The sequence below is a fragment of the Solanum verrucosum genome, unplaced genomic scaffold (genome assembly GCF_900185275.1).
Source record: "Solanum verrucosum unplaced genomic scaffold, falcon-dt-bn FXZP01000196.1, whole genome shotgun sequence".
In the NCBI taxonomy this organism is placed as follows: Eukaryota; Viridiplantae; Streptophyta; class Magnoliopsida; order Solanales; family Solanaceae; genus Solanum; species Solanum verrucosum.
The window spans coordinates 4,049,082-4,069,851 of record NW_026020420.1 but is presented as its reverse complement, the minus strand read 5'-3'; the positions used below and the strand labels follow the sequence as shown (position 1 = coordinate 4,069,851).

Sequence of the window (20,770 nt, the reverse complement as noted above, 5' to 3'; positions counted from 1 at the left end):
AAAGAATTAGAAGAATTGATGAGAGGTTGTTATACAATGAAAGATATTTGCCTCTGAATGTGGAGAAGGCATTATTCTTGCTTCTAAGTATCAAAGCTAATTATAAGGAATTTTGTTTGATAGCAAAGTTCTATGGAACAATAAATAACAACTATTTTTTGGTTGGAAATGTAAACGTGGCAGAAGAAAGATATGGTATAGATTCATGAGTTAAAAGTTTTATTCAACGAATTATTGACAAAATAGATTATTTTATAAAATAATAGTAAATAAGTCTAATAAAAAAGACAAATAACATTGATAATATATTCCAGGCTTTTCAATCGAATCTGTCGCATATGGCTTGTATAATGTGATTTACATTTCCTGGTTTATAGGCTATTATGTTGTGAGGGATTTACCACATAGTGCACATTCGAAGGACAGAAATTGTAGCAACGGCAGGCTATCCTAAAGGTTTCAAAAAATGCATTGATGATATAAAATAGTAAGAAATTGCAAATGCATATAACGTAGAGTCAGTTCCGATTATTCAAATTGTAAAGTTATCTCACTAAATTAACTTTTTTAGAAGTTATTCTCTGAAATTGATTTCCATATATAGTGCTAATTATAGCTCTCATTTGTAATTAAGGTATTATAATATCTAACAAAAAGTTTAATATATTACCAAATAAGCATAAAATTTAGTGACTTTCGTTAATTTTGTGTTTATGCTCACTTTTTTTCATTTTAAAAATAAAATTTCGAAGTATTTATTTCCTAGTAGCATCCATGTTCACCAGTTACCACCCGTACAAATGGAACATGATAATATTCTCGACATTCTTTTTATCTTTCTTTTTAAAAGGAACGTCCAAATCTTATATTACACAAATAATTTACAGTTATTTAAGTTGGCACGATTAGCTTAATAAAAATCAAACAATAATGAATAATCCATCGACAATAATGTGAAGGACAGAAAGTACATTTGCCGCCAAAAAGTTAGTTCTTTAGTTCAAACTCATCACAACTTTAAAACTCTGCAACGTCCAAAAAATATCCTACTCAAGAAATGTCACTCTTGAGCTTTTCGCTATACGAGAAAACCCCAGATACAAAAGAAAAAAAAATACGTCAATGACTTACTCAGTGTAATTCCAAAGTTGGTCTGAAGTGGGTGGTGTACGCAGACCCCTTCCCCTATCTTATGAAGATAGAGAGGTTGTTTCCGATACACAAAGATAAAATGCTACAAGAAAAGTTTTCAATAACAAACGACCAAAATTGAACTTTTGCAAAAAAGTATCCCGACAATGCAACGGCTTGATCGAGGCAGCAACCTGATTCACCGCAATTAATTGCGCCTAGAGGATGACCAACTGGTCCTTGAGCCACCACCAAACGAGTTTCGTTCATCACGCCTGCCACCGCTGCTCCACCTGTCAGTCTCGGGAGGTGGAGCCTGGCCTGCTACGTCAATTTTCTCTCTTCTGAACCTGGGCACAAACTTCCCGGGAGTAGGTGCAGCTGCTGTTGCTGCAGGAGCAGTTGCTCCAGCTTCTGAGGGCCGACCTATAGTTGAAGGCTCAAGTGACATAGGCATGGATTTCCCCAAGACCTCCTCTCTCTCCAGCCTTTTCTTCTCTTCGAGTTCTAGCTCTCGTTGCCTCTGCTTTTCTGCAATCGCATCTAACTTGGCCTTCCGATCAGCTTCCTCTCTTTTTTGCTTCTCCGCTTCTGCAAAATTCTCAATACATTGTCATAGGATTCTAAATTGACTACAAATAACAACTCAAAACCACAACCCCAAAAGAAAAAGGGAAAGAGTAGATGGGTGAGGATAAAAAGAACTTGAGAGGGGTCAGTGACTCAGTGTAGCTCCTAAACACTTGAGAATTATAAACCAGACAATGACACATGCACAAAAGGACTTGCGAAGGTAAGAGTACATTACAAACGGTATGCATAACCTCGAAAAGGTCAGGTTTAAATGAGCAATGACAATTAAATGCTGCTGCTAAAAAAAGCAGACAACATGAGCAGAAGCATAAATGTTTTGGTGAAACGCACTTCAATGAAAATCTAAATTCAGTGCATAAAATGCATCTTTAACCAGAAGGATACCTTCATGTTTCCGCGCATCCTCCTCTTCCTGCAACCTCTTCTGTTGTTCTTCCTCTTTTCGCAGAAAGAATATCAGCTTCCTCCTAGTGTCCCTGTCCTGTTTCCTTGTCTGAATTATCTGATTTATTCGTTCCTGTCTCTCCTGTTTCAAGCTATTGAATTCGGCTTCCCTGCAGCTAACAACTCTTTCTTGGAATATTCTCTGCATAATCAGGGCCTATATCAGCTGATGGTGTAACGCTAGCACAAAGTGCAAACTATGTCATAAAACCTTTTTCCAACAACAACCATGAGCTTTGGTTCCCAATGGCCAGTGGCATAACAGAATTCAGTTAGTTGAAGCAAATATCAAAGGCAGTGCCCCTTTACAACCATAAGCTCAAATACATAGTCCGAAGACACAAATACATAATGCAACCAAATAAAAAAATAATAAGATTAAGAGACCTCATTCTCCAACATGCGGCCCAGCCTCCTCTTCTCTACAAGGTCCCCAGCATGTCGTTGTCTGCTCAATTCAATTTCTTGCTGCAAGATTGTTGTAAATCCAGATACATTAATCAATAACATTTGACCAAAAAGAAATACCAAAATTTAGTTCCTTTAGAAAAATTTCAAGGAAAATGTGAACAATAGGTTGTTAATGGTGGTTAGGCAAAACAAATGCTACTTCTATGCATACCTGCTGTTCACGTTCATGAAGAGTAGCCTCTTTAGCTAAATGCTGTTGAAATACAGACTCAATAAGAGGCGCTGCTTCTTCTCTCTTCGCTCTCTCCAAATAATCCATTATTTTGGCAAACTTCTGCCATTTTTTCTCCATTTCCTGCCTCTCCCTGAGTTGCTCATGTAATGCCAACTCCATGATATCCTTTTTGGTCATCTTTTCCTGCACTTAGGTTAACATCGGTAAGGATTTCTATTTAGAGGTCAGAATAATTAAACCAAAAAAGGTCCAAAGTTTGTACGTACTCCATCTAAGACTGGTTTCTTCTTCCTCTTGCTGCGCTTTTCAGCTTCTTGGAGCATTGCTTGGGCCTCTTCGAGTTCTCTGTCCTCTATCTCTTTCAGAATCCTTTGGTTCCTTCTTTGCTCTAGCTCAGCAGAAACCCTTTTTTGCTCAGCCTCTTCAGTCATCTTCTGATGTTCTCGCCTCTTTGACTCTTCCACTCGTTCCTTCAAGATATGTCAACAGAAGTTCATCAACCAAGAAAACAATGATAGCATGACTCCAACACCCTCAAGAAGGGAATACCTTTTCCAAGAGTAAGCGCTCTTGCTCTTCTTTGCGTTTCTCAATTATGGACTTCCGTGCCAGGAGTCTCTTGTGCTCCTTCTCCACTATCTCCGCCAAATTAGAGAGGGCATCCCCAAGCTTGGCAACTTTCTTCGCAGGGTGATAGATCATTAACCTTGCCTTGCTAAGGGATTCAGAAAAAAGTGACAAATGATCCCGGAGTCCTTCAGCCTCAATACTCTAGAAACAAATATAAAAATGGAAATGCAACAAATTATTCTAATTTTTCTATGTCCACGTAAGGCAAAGGAGAGGATAAGAGAATCAATCCCGAAACTAAAAAAATAAAAACAGTTGAAATTGAAGAAAAGGTAAAAGGCTAGGTCTGGCCCTCCACCCCTACACTTCCAAAAAAAAGCTGCTAGGCATGACAGTATATATGCGAAGAAGATGCACCAAGAAAAGTATACATAACTTCATTGGGATTACCGAAATCTTTTCACATAAGTATTTAGGAAACACACACAGAAATGTTCTGCAACACTTGTTCAATGTATTATTTACCACAGAGGTATAAGGCTAAACTTAACAAAGAACAGAAGGAACTTCTCACTTGACGCCACATCCCCATGTCCAAAAATCCAGAAGCAGCACAAAGTGCTATGCTGTAAAAACTCTACATCAAAAGTCAAACAACTTCCGAGAACTCTCCTACCCCATCCGGCCCATATTCGATCTAGCAAGCAAGATATGTACTTGTGGTGCTAGCTTGAGTGTTTGACAGACACTTACAGACGCCCACTCATTTACATAGCAAAAACTTAAGATAAAGCCCATAAATTTGATCCCTAGATATACCGTTACTTTCTCCCAAGTTTTTTTTGTTCATGTGTAGAAATACGTAGAAGATGTGACTTACCAGAACTGTTAGAAAACAAAACAAGGAAAAATCTTAGTAGTGAACTAAGTCAATGGTTTTATTCAAATAGGGAGAAGAAATCATGTAGCTCAGCACAGATAATGGTAAAGCAGACAGGATTCTCACAACCAACGTAGGAGCACAGAGAAGAGGAACATCCAGTGAACACAATTGTACCTGTTTACCGAATAAGACAGAACCATTAAGGTGATCAACTTTAATGGCTACAAAATTATGTCTAACAGCATCTACAGAAATCTTCTCAATAGCAGCAAAGTCAAAGAATGGAATCATCTTAGACAGGTTACCAATCTGGATTGTCTGGTACACCTGAGATACCTGCAAACATAAAAAGAAGCAAAATAACCACACTCTAAGTTAGTTAAAATGTAAGACAAAATGTCAAGTAACAAAGGACTCTAAAGTTAAACGCGAGAACCTGCTGGAGCAACCTCAGAGTTGCAAGCTTTTCCAAGGCTGGAACATACTGGGACAGTTGCACTTCAGGAACTGAAGCAGCCGAAGATAGCTTACCCCCAAGCTTCGAGATTTTGTTCAATAAGGGTTGCACTTTCAGTGCCAGATCCAAAGGAAGGAACTCATGTTCCAACAGATGATAAAGATCTTTTACTTCTTGGGTGACACAGGCCATCACACCTCTGGACACCTATATCCGTGAAAAGAAATTAAGAAAAGACAACCCGAACTGCAAGACAATTAAAGAATTAAAAAATGGAAGATCAATCAAACAGTACGACACGAGCCTCGTCTGTACAAATACACACAGTAATTTAATACCACACACAAAAAAAGAAAAAAAAAGGAATTTGAGGAGCATATCATTTTATACATTAAATTCAAAAAGACACCAATGTGCAAGAATATAAAAGAATTTATTTGGGGATTAGCTTACCAATTCCGAGAGTATTGATGACCGGGAAAGCTGAAAAGGAGAAAGCAGAAAGGAAACGAAGGTGAGAAACTAAAATCAAGACAAATGTTATATAAGAAACCAACATTGATCTACTGCTTCTCTATATAAATTTAAAAAATTACCACTTCTTTCTTCTCTGATCTGGGTTCAACATCAAAGCCAATGAGATTGGCCACCCTCAAACTCCTCTCCTTCTCATTTTCAAGCTCCAGATGGGATGCACCATATAACTTATCATAAGGAGACACAGACAGTGCAGCTAGAACAACAGATGATGCTATTAACTGCAAATCCTTCGGGCTTAAGTTCTTATTGAAACTTTTCTGAAGAGAAAAGAGTTTGAGCCATGCATAAGCATGATAAAGATGATTTGATGACATCCAGAATATTTCTGTTAGCTTGCCATAGTACACAACCATCAATGATGGTTTAGGAGTTTTCTTGACCATGCACATTAATCCATATATGTCTTCAATAGAACGAAAGGCTTCCTGCGTAGTGTCCAAATAAAAAGGTGACAAACAAATTCATGCACCTCAAAGCAATCTCAAAAGGCCGTTGCAAGTGTATTAAAAATCTACGCCTCTCCTATATTGTATATGATATCAGAGAAACTAATAGAAACCTGCCAAAGTCCAAGTTCTGTTGAAACTTTGAGTTGCTCAATTCTTGTGTCCAGATACAACTGTAGGCTTTCTGGAGCGGACAGATCCGGACGGTCCCTCTGGTCTCTAAACTTGTTAAGATTTGCCAGATGATTCCGTATAATTTCACAGAGTCGACGTAACTCTGTTGTACGTTTGTACTGCTTACAGAACTGAAAGGCACGGTGCGCCGTCATCTGAGCATATCAAGAGAGCTTAATTCAATTTCATTTGTTGCACCAACAAAATATATTCTTAAAATCCACTTGGTACGAATATAGAAACTATTGTCAACACTCAACAACGATGCAGCAAGCTCAAATGGCACACAGGACAAACCGGATTTAGGTGTAATGTTAAAGTTGCAAACAAGATCCCACCCTATGATTTTAAGCAAAGAAACACAGATAATACCAGAAAAACAGCTTTCTGATTAAACATTTATGTTGTCAGATAGAAGCCCATCACATCAAGATAAGTCAATGCAATCAGTAGTAAATGAATAAGGAATGTTTTAATCACAAGAAGCAAGTAACATCATAGTGCATGCAGACTACTGACTCAAAAATCCTGTTTCAAAAAAAAAAAGGACTATTGACTCAAAAGTAAACAAGAAAAAGAAAGAGGATAAACAACCTACCAATTCTAACAGAGACAAGGTCCATGGTGTTTGATGCGAAAATACAAGCAAAGAAGTGAAGCGCACAGTTTAGAGAAAATTATATAACATGTATGAATTTAGCACCATTAATAATCAAATTGCAATCAAAACAATTAATCTCAACATCCAATGTACAACAGTGCAATAGTGATCCAGCTCTTGAGTTGAGATTCAAAGAATCATCATTATTGTTTGAAGCACATACTTCTATGAAGCGCCTCACTTTGTATCGATTTATCACTTTAAGCGACAACACAGTGGTTTTTAATAACATTGAAACAACTTGCTCAGTAACTTACTATCTAAACAAGATACTGAAAAGTTAGGATAGCCAAATCCCTCATGTGCCGACATAAACACAGTATGAGGTTGACTCCAAAATCCTAGAAGAAAAGGAGAATAACAAATAAAGAAAGAAAGAAATGGAAAGGGGTAGGGGTACTTACAGCATACAGAGCCTCCAACTTTGAGTTATTGCGCAAGATCTCTAGAACAGTTCTATATGTCTCCCACAAGAACTTAAACCAGGGTGTGACCAGTTCACGATCAGATCTTTCTTTACCTTTCTCCCCACTAACATAACTCAACATAAGATCTTCAGGTCTTTTATCAGCTTCTAAGTCTTCCACATTCAGAGCTTCCTCTAAGGCCTGTGCTTGACTGCGAGCCAGTTCAGCTCGCTCAGTGGCTAAATGCATAAAATGCTTTATCACCTCCTCCAGTGAACTAATGTTCACTTGTTGACAGACACTACGATATTGAATTAGGCCATCCTTGGCAAATCTCCCCCTTCTCATGTCAACACATAACTCTACATACTTGAACATTATTCTCTCATGTGTCTTTGTCCATGCTCTATACCTCCTTGATGTAATAAGATCATGAAGTGCTTGCAAGGCTTCTTGCTTTTGTCCAACATTAATCAGCTCTGCATCAGAAAATTAAGCTCAGGAATGATTAAAGAGAACAAGTGAGTGCTTTTGATTGCCCAATACAACCAATACGGCAAACCTAAAGACATAATCTGTGCTTGTAACTATTCTAATACAAAACATTTAAGACACTTAAGTGTACTAAATGCTCCATCCCCCACCCACACAAAAAAAGATGATGACAGAAACAACTAACCTTCAGCTCGCTTCAAAGCACTCTCAGGTTTGGCAAAATTCGCCATTGTGAGGATCTAGAAAGCTAGACCTTTCACCTGAAGATGAGTAGTTAGATGAAAGAAAATTAGACAAAATCTTCCAACTACAAATAACAACAATATGACCAATAAATACTTGGATCATGTGTCACGGAATTGCTAAAAAAAATCCTATATAATGAGCCAAAGAAAAAGCAGGAATTATAGTCTTTTTTGCTAAAAACAAATAGCAACACTCATTGTTTTGAAACATAAATGAGTTCCTTGGAATCTTTCACTGGGTGAAAAAACTGAAGGCACCACAGATTTTGCGAAGTTACAGAAAACTAAGAAGTTTAGAACAGAAATGTAGAAGAAGAACAACAATTATTTTCCTTCCAACTCCAATTTTACAAACCGGAAAAAAATAATTCTGCAAGACAATACGATCTCAATCCTCACACAACTATCCAGATGAACAATATTTAATAATCAACTACGCCTCAATTTGTGGTCCAAACTAGTAAATAATAATGCATTTTCAAAACATATTAGGCTATGCTTAAAATACAGCATATCAAAGCTGACTGAAAGATGGAATACAAAAATAATAGCAATAACAACAACGAAATAATGTGAAAAAAATCATTATTACTAATAAACTAAGATGAAAATTCAACTTCAAATCTGAAAATTTAAAGCACAAACTCAACGCAAAATATTCACGAAAAAATCCAAAAATTACTGATCCAACTGCATTATATGCATGTTAATGCACATACCCGTATAGAAAGTTCTATATGCTAAAACCACCAATTATAAACCAAAAAAATCATTAAAAAGGGACGAAAAAATAGAAAAACATGTGAAAACTAGCAACATTGCTATACAAAATTATGAAAAAATTAGAGAAATTAATATATACCTGGATTTCGATCTATTGAATCGGCCGCTGTATTGTTTTGCCCTAAAACCTGCGAAGAAGAAGAATAAGTTAAAAGGGATGAGATATTGGGGTTTATAGTTTTGGTCAGGGTGTTCACGGTTTGGATAAAAATCGATCCAAACTGAAAAATTGAGTCAAATCGATTAAATAAATCAATTTTTATTTGGGTTAGGTGTGGTTCGGTTTTAGATTTTTTAAAAACCGATAGTATATGGGTTGGTTGTGATTTTGTTCGAAAAAAACCGAAGAAATAATCGAATCAACAAATTATATACATATATATTATTAATATACATACATAATATATTATTTTTATAAACAATTTTAAAGATCTTTTATGTGTTTTCGTCAAAATTTATTTATAATTTACTTATGAAGGAAAAAATGCCCAAGGTGAGGATATTTATCTTATTTGTTTTATGTATATGAATGTGTTTATGACAATTCTTTATAAGATTGAAAATATCACTTTCTCTTTCTTCTAAGCCAAAATAATGAATTTTGAAGCTTTAGTCAGAGTAAATTCAATGATTGAAAGTTCTGTAATATCAGTCATTTTAACTATTTTCATTTTAAATGGATTGTTGTCATTTTTTTCATGTTTTGAATGAATTATTTCTTTTATTTTTGTCTATGGTTAATAACCGAATAACCAAACCAAAACCGATAACAACCAACCCGATAAATATATACTATATTTGGTTTGGTTTGGTTTTGATAATTTTAAAACCGATTAAGTTGGTTTGATTTTGATTTTGACCAATAACCGATCCAAACTGACTCATGAACACCCCTAGTTTTGGTAGTTTTATTAAGACCGGGTATAGTGTATATGTCAGCTCCGGTTCAGTTTACCCGATTTTTCTTACCTCTTGGTCTCTTAGAAACTGGAATTGGGGGTTGGATTCCAATTTTGGAAAAGCGCCTTATATTAATTTTTTAAGGGAAAATTACTTAATCAAGTAAATATAATTACTATAATTTTAAAATATTACCAAACATAGCTATACTTAGAATTTTATAGTAAATCTCTCTTATCTCTGGCTCACGTTTGTCACGTCTCATCTCTTCCTCTCTCGCTCCCCTAACTCAATTTCTCTCTCTATCCTGCATCTTTTTTCCTACTCATGGATTTCATCACTCTATTTTTACCCTTCAAGATTGTATCGAACAATGAGACTCCATAGCAAAAACAAATAATTAACTCATACAAGCAGAGGCGGAGCCAGAATTTTCAATTAGGGGATTCAAAATCTACCAAAATAGACACATGAAGTAACCGAAGGGGGTTCGTCATCTATTATATATACCTAAAAAATTATTTTAACCATGTATATATTATATAATTTTCCCAAGGGGGTTCGAATGAACCCCTAATAGTAAGGTGGCTCCGCCACTGCATACAAGATTGAAAAATATTGAAGAAGGCATTACATAGGAAGTAAGGGATTACTGTGTAAATAATTAGAAGTTAGAGGATTAGTTATCAAGAAGGCAGTTAGATTAGTTACAGCTTAGTTGTATATTCTCTTGTTGTATATATACATGTACAGAACTTCTAATATGCAATGCAGTTCATAATTTATTAATTCTCTGAACTCTTCTCTGCATTTAGAACATTCCCATTGATTGGAATTGTTCACCAAGTTATCGTCTTCAAGGTAGCTAACATGGTATCAGAGCCACGGTAATCACTGTAGTGCGTCAAGGACCTCAGCTAAATCATGGCGACTGTTGATAATGAATTGCCAGAGAAGCTGAGTCACAATCATCCCCTGTTTTTGCATACAATCCACAATTCTGGTGTTCTACTCAGTTCGATTCAACTGACTGGAGCTGATAATTTTTCGGTATGGAGTCGAGCTATGAAAATTGCCATTTTAGGTCGAAATAAACTCGGATTCATTGACGGTTCCTGCAAAAAGGAATCCTATGGCCCTAATTTGACAAATTTATGGGAACGCTGCAATGCCATAGTTCTTTCATGGATTATGAATTGTGTTTCGGAGGAATTACTTGGAGGCATCGTCTACTCCACAAATGCAGCTGCTGTGTGGAAGGATCTGTGTGAGAGGTATGACAAGGTTAATGGATCACGTATCTTTCAATTACACAAAGAGATTGCTACGATCACTCAAGGTATCAGTTCAGTCTCAATCTATTTCTCTAAGCTGCCTGAATTGTGGGTAAAATATGATAGCTTAGCACCTGTTCCTAGTTGTGAGTGTGTGAATTCGAGAGAATTTTCAATGTTCGTGCATAATCAGAAATTACTTTAGTTTCTCATGGGACTTAATGACTCATATGAGCAAGCTAGAAGTCAGATTCTCATGATGGTACCTTTACCCACACTGAATAAGGCCTATTCATTGTTAATTGAGAGAGAAAGTCAGCGTACCATGTCTCAAACGTCTAGTTCTAATTCCTCTGAGTTAAATGCCTTGTTCACTGCTGGTCCAAAACCATCGATGTCTAAACCCAGGCCTCATTCTAGCTCAAGTTATGATCCAAATGCATATTGTGACTACTGCAACAGAACAGGCCACACTCAAGCTATTTGTTACCAACTTCATGGTTATCCACCTGGGTATGAAAGGAAGAAAAGAGGTCCAGTCAACAACTATCAAGGAAGAGGAAGATCTAACAATGACAGGAGAACACATCCAGCTGCCCACAATGTGGTTAGTGAATCTGATCCGTTTGATTATAGTAGGGGTGTGAATCAAAGGAATCAGAGTTATGGTAGAGGCTCCAGACAACATGATCAAGTTGATTATCACAAAGGAATGAATGTGCTACATGAACAATACAATCATATCTTACACATGCTTGGACAGTCTAATCTGCAGGGAAGTATTGAAGGAGGTTCAGCCTCAACCTCAACACCACCTTCTAGTGCACCACATTCCAGTGCAAATCTAGCCCAAGATACCTACTCTTCTACAGGTAATGCCACTGCCTTCACAGTTAGTACTACAAATTCAGGATGGATCATAGATTTTGGAGCAACAAATCATATGACCCCCCACTCAGACCTACTGGTTAACAAACATCCCCTGTCAACTAAGGCACCTAGAAGTGTACAGTTGCCTAATGGTGACACTACGCTAATCACTCATACAGGCTCTTGTAATATGACATCACATGACATTCTTAATAATGTTCTTCTTATTCCTGAGTGTAAATTCAATTTGTTGTCAGTTTCTAAAATTACTAAGGATCTTCAATGTGCTGTCTGTTTCTTTCCTGATTTTGTTACCATTCAGGACCTTTCTAGTGGGCAGGTGAAGGTGATTGGTAAGGAACATGATGACCTATATCTTCTACCTACTCACTCCTCTTCTAAAGATACTATCTCTCAAGCTTCCTCTCATTTAGCTCAAGATGCTCTTTCTTCATCAGAGTCTCAGACTGCTCTATGGCATCAACGACTAGGACACACTTCTTCCACTGTCATAGCCCGTGTTCTTGACCTTTCTCCTACACAGTGCAGCAAGGAAGTCCACAACTGTAGTGTGTGTCCTCTTGCTAAACAATCCAGATTACCTTTTCAACATAGTGTTACAATGTCTACTTGTCATTTCCAATTACTTCATATAGATGTTTGGGGTCCCTTTCATACTCCTACTCATGATGGTAATAGATTTTTTGTCACCATAGTTGATGATTGTACTAGAATGTTGTGGTTGTTTCTAATAAAATTGAAGAGTGATGTTTGTGTTGTGCTTAAAAAATTCTTCACTCTTGTCAAAACTCAATTCAATGCCTTGGTTAAAACCATTCGAACTGACAATGGGACTGAATTTGTTAATATGGAGTGTCACAATTTATATACCAGTTTGGGCATTACACATCAGAGAACATGTATCCATACTCCTCAGCAGAATGGTATTGCTGAGAGGAAACATAGGCACATTCTTGAGGTCGCTCGGGCCATCAGGTTTCAAGGACATATTCCCATCAGGTTTTGGGGTATTTGCATTATTAATGCTGCCTATATTATCAACAGGCTGCCTACACCTGTTCTACTTGGCAAATCTCCTCATGAAGCTTTTCACAAATGTAAGCCTTCCCTACATCATCTGAGGGTTTTAGGCTGTTTGTGCTTTGCCAAGAACATGCACATTCATGATAAATTCCAACCGATGAGTGTTGTTGCCATTCATCTGGGCTATAGTGACTATACAAAGGGCTATATTCTCTACAATGTTCATGACAAATATTTCTTTATTAGCAGGGATGTGTTGTTTAGAGAGACCATATTTCCCTTTGCTACTCCTTCCTCCAATGCCTGGCAATTGTTTCCTCCCATTGCTGTGCCTCCGGATTCTTCATCTATATTTCCAGCTCCTTCTGCTGACTCAGTTATGCCCACAAGCTCCGTTTCTCAGCCGTCAGTGTCTCCTCCCGCTGCTCCTCCTATGAGAAGATCACAGAGAAGTAGCAAAGCTCCACTATGGTTACAAGACTATGTTGCCTCTGCTCATCTTAGTCCTACCAAGCCGTTGTATTCCATTGACCAGTACATTGGTTATGATCAGTTGTCCCCCTCTTATCATGCTTTTCTTTCTTTCTTTGGCACTGAGGTTGAACCACACTCATTTGAGGAAGCCTGTAAAGATCCAAGGTGGGTTGAAGCTATGCAAGCTGAAATTTCAGCCTTGGAATCTAATCAGACCTGGCATGTGGTTCCTCTACCCTCTAACAAAAGAGCTATTGGTTGTAAGTGGATTTTTAAAATCAAGTATCATGCCTCTGGTGAGATTGACAGATTCAAGGCACGCCTTGTGGCTAAAGGGTTTAATTAGAGAGAGGGCCTGGATTATCATGAAACCTTTTCTCATGTGGTTAAGATGGTGACTGTCAGAAGTGTATTGGCTCTAGCTGCTAAGGAACATTGGCATGTCCACCAAATGGATGTGTCCAATGCCTTCCTCCAGGGTGACTTATTTGATGAGGTTTATATGACTCTTCCTCTTGGCTTTCAGCCTCCAAAGGGCTTTAGCGTGCAGGGGGAGAAACCAGTGTGCAGGCTCACTAAATCCCTTTATGGCCTAAAGCAAGCACCTAGACAATGGAATGTGAAACTCACTAAGGTTCTTATCAAGCTGGGCTTTGTGCAAAGTCATCTTGATTACTCATTATTCATCAAGAAAACAAGTACCTCATCGGTGATACTTTTAGTATATGTGGATGATATGATGATTACAGGCAATGGTCTCAGCCTCATTCAACAGACCAAAAAGACTCTGCAGGATAATTTCAAGATGAAAGATCTAGGAAATCTCAGATACTTCCTTGGGATTGAATTTGCTAGATCACAAGAAGGAATTGTGATGCATCAAAGAAAATATACACTGGAAATAATATCTGAGTCTGGACTTGGTGCTGCTAAACCAACTGCTACTCCCCTTGATCCCTATGTGCAACTAACTACCAGAGAGTATAATGAGTTAAATGGAACAGGCAAGGATGATAAGTTGTTAACAGATCCAATAGTGTACAGGAGACTAGTGGGAAAATTGTTATATTTAAATGTCACAAGACCAGACATTTCCTTTGCTACACAGACTTTGAGTCAATTCCTATATCAACCTAAACAGTCACATATAAATGCAGCTCTCAAGGTGGTAAGATATATCAAGAATCAAGTAGGGCTAGGTGTGTTGTTGTCTAGTACAAACACCAAACTGTTGCAAGTCTACTGTGACTCAGATTGGGGGGCTTGCTTGCATACAAGGAGATCGGTTACAGGCTTTATGGTTAAACTGGGAGGTTCATTGATTTCATGGAAATCTAAGAAGCAAGCAACTATTTCCAGAAGTTCAGCTGAAGCTGAATACAGGAAAATGGCCAGTGCAGTCGCTGAAGTAGTGTGGTTAGTGAAGCTATTTAGAGAACTTGGAGTTGCAGTTCCCACTCCAGTAACCATCTATAGTGACAGTAAGTCAGCTATTCAAATAGCTGCCAACCCTGTGCTGCATGAGAGAACAAAGCATATCGAATTGGATTGTCACTTCATAAGGGAGAAAATTCAGAATGGGCTAGTTCAGACAGAGTATTTGAATACCAAAGAGCAAGAGGCTGACATGCTAACTAAGGGTTTGGGGAAATCTCAACATGAGTATTTACTATCCAAGTTTGGAGTATTGAATCTGTTCATACCTACAAACTTGAGGGGGAGTATTGAAGAAGGCATTACATAGGAAGTAAGGGATTACTGTGTAAATAATTAGAAGTTAGAGGATTAGTTATCAAGAAGGCAGTTAGATTAGTTACAGCTTAGCTGTATATTCTCTTGTTGTATATATACATGTACAGAACTTCTAATATGCAATGTAGTTCATAATTTGTTAATTCTCTGAACTCTTCTCTGCATCTAGAACATTCCCATTGATTGGAATTGTTCACCAAGTTATCGTCTTCAAGGTAGCTAACAAAAAAAGAATCATTGATACAATCTGATACAAGTAATAATTGGTTGGGATTGTGTTTGATACATCTCCCTCTCGTAATTTTATCTGATACGATCTGGGATTGGATTTGATAGACTGATACATCTCCATAGCAAAGACATACAGTTCATTCAATTGTATTTTGTCAAATACATGGAATAGATACATGAGAAAAAAAATATTTGTATTTGATGATGGAAGCTAAGTTTCATTAAAACCTTACGTGAGAAGTCGAGCTAAGAAATTCGTAGACTTGTCATCAAGTCACTACCTTGGTGGCTTGGAGGGTGCTTGAAACAAAGGCATGAAGCTCAAGAACGTGCCGAAGTAGAGACAACTCAAAGTAGAGATAAAGAGGCAATGAATGCAAAATGGTTATTCTTGAAATGCAAGCCTATTGACTAAGAAGACCCTTATTTTATTAATTATATTTTTTTGTAATAATGCAAACATATTGGCTATGACCGCCATTTATTTATCTTCTGAATATGCATTATAATACTAATAACTCAATCCTTAAATCTTTTGAAAGAATCTTAATGATTTTCAAACAAAGTAACGCATGATTGAAAGGGTACTATATTATAATTTTTAAATTAAAAGTTCAAAATATAGTAGAATATTGCAAAATTAAAGAAAAAAACACACGAAAATTTCAAGAAGACTTAATGGAGCAAGGTAAAAGTAGGAAGAAGCTAAATGCGGCATGACAATGTAAGTTAAATTTAGCGAGTTAAAATTAATATCTCCCTTTTCCGTGTTTTCTTTTTAATACTTTGAACCCGCTTTACATAAATGTTGGCTCTGCCACTGCTTACAATGTATGAATTTTTCTTCAGATATGTAAATTATTGTCAATATACAAGGTCTTTCATCCCCTACCTTTTTTTTTACACTGATGAATCTTTGTAACTAATTGTAATTTGACAAATTGTAGTAGCTAGTAATTGTGCTATCAATTTTTATTAATATATCGTGTTATAATTTTAGGAAAATATTATCTAGTTCATTATGAAAATGATAATTTTGTGTTAAACTAATGATAATGAGCACCATCAATTAAGATTCAGCATAATTTCATATTAACAAGTATGTTTGTTTGGTATGATTGTATATTTTTTATTGTTTTAGAACTTATGAGTAATAATCTTTATGTTTTCCAAAAAAAAAAAATTAAAACTTCAATCCAAACTTCACCCAAATTTATTTTTAAAAAACATTTAAAAATTTATCGTCAAACATGCACTAGCCTCATCTTTCTTCTTTTTCTTCGAACGAGTCATGATTTTATTGTCGTCTTTGAAAGTTTAGATTTGATTAACGAGGACTGGTCTGCCCTTTATTAGAATTTGAGCAAAGTACGAAAATTAGTGTACATCTACACTTCAGGTAATTTGTGATCGTAAGAAGCAATCTTTTTCACAAGATTCTCAATTCTCCGAGGCAGATTCTAATTATCTTTTGATACAATTTTGAAGGAGGGGATCTCGCCTATGATCAAATTGTACTCATTTTCGATACACAAGTTGATCCCAAACAAGGAGGAGGCAACTTCAGCATAGTTGCTGGTACCTTACCCGAGTGGTATGACTTGACTTGAATATAAATTAGTCGGGGCTCCAAAGTAAGCTATTTGCAATATTGATGAATAAATGTATTGTTTTCCGTCATTACATATTGTCATCAATCTATCAACAATCTAAAGAATAAGCCAATACAAGGGCATCAAAAAGAAATGGTTTCAACAATTTCTTGGATAAAAGAATAAGAGTATCCTATTGAACTGCAACTATTTTTATAATATGATGCATAGTTTGAGGAAGCACTCTCTAAATGTGAAATCTTCAATTGTTAATAACATGTCCTCAAACTCCAGAACCAAAATCTTAAGGTAAGATATCAATCAAACTTCAAAAAACAATTTGAACGTGTCCGATCCTTCACAACAAATACATATGAGTAGCTCGTAGAATCAAGCAACAAATTAAACACTCCGATGAATGATGTCTAATAAAATAAAGGGACACATCTTATATTAGACCACCATTCAAGAATCAAAATTTAACGCTTGGTACTGATATCATCTCTAGCCAAATTTTTGTCCCACAAGCTATGAACAGTTAAATTAAGATGATTGCATCAAGATTATCCCTTTTACAGGTCTATCTGATATCTAATCATCCATACCTAGTTCGCACGGCTTTTAATTACATCAAGTCCCATTTCAGTTGGATCAGTAGCCTGCAACTCAATCTGAATTCCGTCAAGTTCTCTCTTGAATCTGTCCTTTGAACTGGCATAGATCATCTTGCTTCTCACTCTTGCTGTGTCAGGGGACCTTAACAAAGAAAAAACCACAAATGAGACAAAATTAGTGTGTGACTCTATCGTATCCATCAAAATGTATAGGAACATTTTGAATACCATGCGATGAAAAAGATCCTGCTTTTTTGGCAATTTTCCTCAGTCACGAAATCAAAATCATAGACAGCATATCTGCATTCATCAGCAGGAAGACTTTCAGCAAAGTCCTCGTAGCTTTGAGTTGGCTCACCAACTTTTTCAACCACAACCTGCTTTTGCTTCTCTTCTATCTTGAAAACTATAAATCGGTGAGTCCTTTTTGTTTTCAGCTCAAAGAACGTTAATTTGCAGTCATCATGCACTGCCATCCCAGATGCTGCGTTAGCCTATAGCAAGAAGTATCACATCCCCCAATCATGTTAGAAAATTTCTACATATAACTAATCACATGAGCATCTATAGCTCAAAAATTCTAATGCAATTAAAAAAGAGCTGAAGAATATAATAGGAATGGACCTTCAAGATAAATTTCCATTGCATCTAGTTGATCAATCAACACCCGTAAACCAGTAGAATTCAAATTCTACTCTGTTTCTTTTTTCTTTTTCCTTTAACCCACAATTTGGTAATTTTAATCCCAAAACTCATGGTTGGTGGTGGAGACATTTTCATTATGTTATTCGTAACTTATCAGGCCATTGCATTACTATGCAGCAACAATTTTGTTTGTCAGAATACCATTCAGAATACAGAATAACACCTATCTCACCCGTTCTTTCATTTCGAGATAAACTTTTTTAAATGGATGATAGGGAGAGCGGAGGGGTAAAGGTTTTGGCAACAAATGCAAGCGAAGACATCATAACAAAACTAAGTGGGTTGGAGAACCATGACGTCTCAGGTTCAAATCCGCTGAAGAGAAAAACAGAAGGTGATTTCTTTTCATATGTTCAATCCTTGGGCAGAGTTATCCAAAACATGTGTTTACGGGAGGTAACATGTAATTATGAAATTAGTCGAGATGGACACAAGCTGACTCGAACACCACAGGCCATAGTTATAAGGAGAAAATGCAGGCGAAGACATCATAAAAGAAAAAAATAAGTGATCTTCCTAAATATTTTCAGTACACTACATTGCTATTTCACACTGGTAATAGCTGGTTAAACTCTAAAATGAAAAAAATAAAATAAAACATAATCATTTAGAAGTAGGAAGAAATCAATCATCCTATTCATTATAGAGTTGACTAGGGTAACTAGGGTCCACTATACACGGAAAACATTTTTTCAGTTTTTTTGATAACCATGGTATTCGGGCCAGACCTTCCACCTCTAACTCTGTCCATCAGGCTAGAACATATGGAAATAAATCACCTAGTTGAACCTGAGATCTCATAAGTACGGACTGTTTTCCCCAAATGAGCCCTATGCGGCGCGGATCCAAATTAATCGGACTACAATGCAAATGCAAACCCTAAACACCATATAGAAAGAAAAAAAAAAACTACAAAATTCACAATTTAGATGAACAACCAAATAGCTTCTCTCTAATTAGATAAATCACATATCAAAATCCCAAAAAAACAAAAACGATCATACAACACACAACACAACACAAAAGAAAGGTAATTATGCTTATTTGAAAGTAAAAAAATAAAAGGAGAAAAAATAGAAGACTCGCCATTTTGGTTGTACTGAGAGAGAGTATTAAGTTTGAAGGAGAACGAAAATTCAGAGAGATAAAAGTAATAACGAATATAAGAAGTTAAAAAGGAGGATTTTGTGGAGCTGAATAACGGGGTTTCAGTGAATTTAGAACGGAGAGGCAGTTGGGGTGGGGAGTGTAAAAGCAATGACTTTGCGCCGCGTAAAAGATTTTTGTTTATATATAATATATAATACGCAAAATACATAAACATGACTCTTAACTCGGCGTCAACAGGTAACTATAATTTTTAAATAATTTTTAAATTTGGACATCCATAAATAGACACTTAAACTTGAACAAATTGAATACATTCGTCATATATGGCACCCTACATGATAATTTTGTGTCCAACATGACGTCCTACATGTATTATGTCATGTAGAACATGTGTATCTACTTGTTCAATTTTATACAAGTTTAAGTGTTACTTATGCACACTCAAAGTTGAAAGACATAATTGTCCTCTCAAGCCAAGTTAAAAGTCATGTTTATGTATTATGCGTAATATATATGTCGTTTAATTTGGTTTCAAGTAATATACATGCTTCTAACTTTAAGTGTGCATGTATAGTCACTTAAATTTATATAAAATTGAATAAATAGACATATTTATTATATCTGGTGCTATATTTGATTTATTGATTTTTAAAATCGATATACCGATATTAGAATGTTAGTATTTAAAATTTTTATTTAAATAATAGTAATTTTATTCTATAACATTTATCTCCTAGGAGTACATAATATGTCATGCACGTGCAATATACGTTTTGCTTAGCTAGTATATATATATATATTAGAAACAATCAAATTTATACTGAATTTTGTTACTATTCTTTCTTTTCCCGTGAGTAGAACGCTCACCAACAACATTATATAATCAATTCTGAATTAGATTTTATCACTATTCTTTTTTTCTCGTGAACAAGAAGCACACGAACAACATGTATTGAGTGATTCTATATCAACTTTAAGCTGGACCATATTATTAGTTGTTCTTTGAGAAAATTGTGCTTTATATCAAACTATTAATTCAAAATAAATGTTATAACTATAGTTTCATTTAATTTCAATTCGCAACAAACTTCTTACCATCTGCCTTTCTCCCCATCTTTCTGAAATCACGCTCGTCACTCTCCTTTTTTTCAGTCATCTATCCCTCGTCATTCTCACTTTATACAAAAACAAATATATAATTTGTATTTGTGTGTGTAAAGCAAGAGAGACTGTATATACAAACACAAATACATATATTTTCATCATATACATTTATAATTATACAAAATACAAATCTTACCCTGCCTAGTTCTCTTTTGTTTTTTTCTCTCTCGATTTATACAAACACAAATTATACATATATTTATAATTTGTGTTTGTATAAAGCGAGAGAGAGATATTTGACATACAAATACAAATGTTTTACCTCGATTCAATTGTATACGAATTTAAATTTTATGCAGATATACAAACACAATCATTGATACATATACATAGTAGTTACATATATACAATTATCTAACTGATATACATATATACTTCACCTATCTCCACTCTCTGCCCTCTCTTGCTCGCCTCTCTCCTCTCTCCCAATCTCGCTCACCAGTCTAGCCTAACACAGAGAACATATACATATACAAACACAATTTTCATAGACACATACGAATTAACACCCAATTTATACTAATCACCGCGATTTATACAAATTAGATGCTCCATAGTGAACAT

The 20,770-nt window shown here is 36.0% G+C and overlaps 2 protein-coding genes across 3 annotated transcripts; both read right to left on the bottom strand.

Moving 5' to 3' along the window:
* Positions 1 to 1,121: 1,121 nt before the first annotated feature.
* LOC125806781 (eukaryotic translation initiation factor 3 subunit A-like) lies at positions 1,122 to 8,625 on the bottom strand. 2 transcript variants are annotated; one of them, XM_049486528.1, is made up of 14 exons: positions 8,556 to 8,625; positions 7,633 to 7,718; positions 6,951 to 7,432; positions 5,825 to 6,040; positions 5,322 to 5,690; positions 5,179 to 5,208; positions 4,705 to 4,932; positions 4,443 to 4,604; positions 3,365 to 3,586; positions 3,082 to 3,285; positions 2,792 to 2,998; positions 2,557 to 2,637; positions 2,110 to 2,311; positions 1,122 to 1,722 (listed from the first exon to the last, which is right to left on the bottom strand). In XM_049486528.1, the coding sequence occupies exons 2-14, from the start codon at positions 7,676 to 7,678 to the stop codon at positions 1,340 to 1,342; spliced, it is 2,832 nt and encodes a 943-aa protein (XP_049342485.1). In that variant the 5' UTR covers positions 7,679 to 7,718; positions 8,556 to 8,625; the 3' UTR covers positions 1,122 to 1,339. The 2 variants fall into 2 exon arrangements, with proteins under 2 accessions (XP_049342485.1, XP_049342486.1); XM_049486529.1 differs by having other exon boundaries at positions 7,633 to 7,708; positions 8,556 to 8,624.
* Positions 8,626 to 16,775: 8,150 nt separating this feature from the next.
* LOC125807041 (actin-depolymerizing factor 1-like) lies at positions 16,776 to 19,190 on the bottom strand. The gene is made up of 3 exons (XM_049486797.1): positions 19,019 to 19,190; positions 17,456 to 17,721; positions 16,776 to 17,369 (listed from the first exon to the last, which is right to left on the bottom strand). Exons 1-3 carry the CDS (start codon positions 19,019 to 19,021, stop codon positions 17,219 to 17,221), a joined length of 420 nt encoding a protein of 139 aa, XP_049342754.1. The 5' UTR covers positions 19,022 to 19,190; the 3' UTR covers positions 16,776 to 17,218.
* Between the last annotated feature and the right edge of the window lie 1,580 nt (positions 19,191 to 20,770).

Excerpts from the sequence above, each read along its gene's own strand:
- LOC125806781 (XM_049486528.1), bottom strand. The coding sequence starts at position 7,678 with ATGGCGAATTTTGCCAAACCTGAGAGTGCTTTGAAGCGAGCTGAAG. Across the intron at positions 6,041-6,950 it reads AGTTGGAGGCTCTGTATGCT|ATGACGGCGCACCGTGCCTT; the intron begins GTAAGTACCCCT and ends TGATATGCTCAG. Across the intron at positions 2,638-2,791 it reads TTCATGAACGTGAACAGCAG|CAAGAAATTGAATTGAGCAG; the intron begins GTATGCATAGAA and ends ACAATCTTGCAG.
- LOC125807041 (XM_049486797.1), bottom strand. Across the intron at positions 17,370-17,455 it reads AGGATCTTTTTCATCGCATG|GTCCCCTGACACAGCAAGAG; the intron begins GTATTCAAAATG and ends TTCTTTGTTAAG.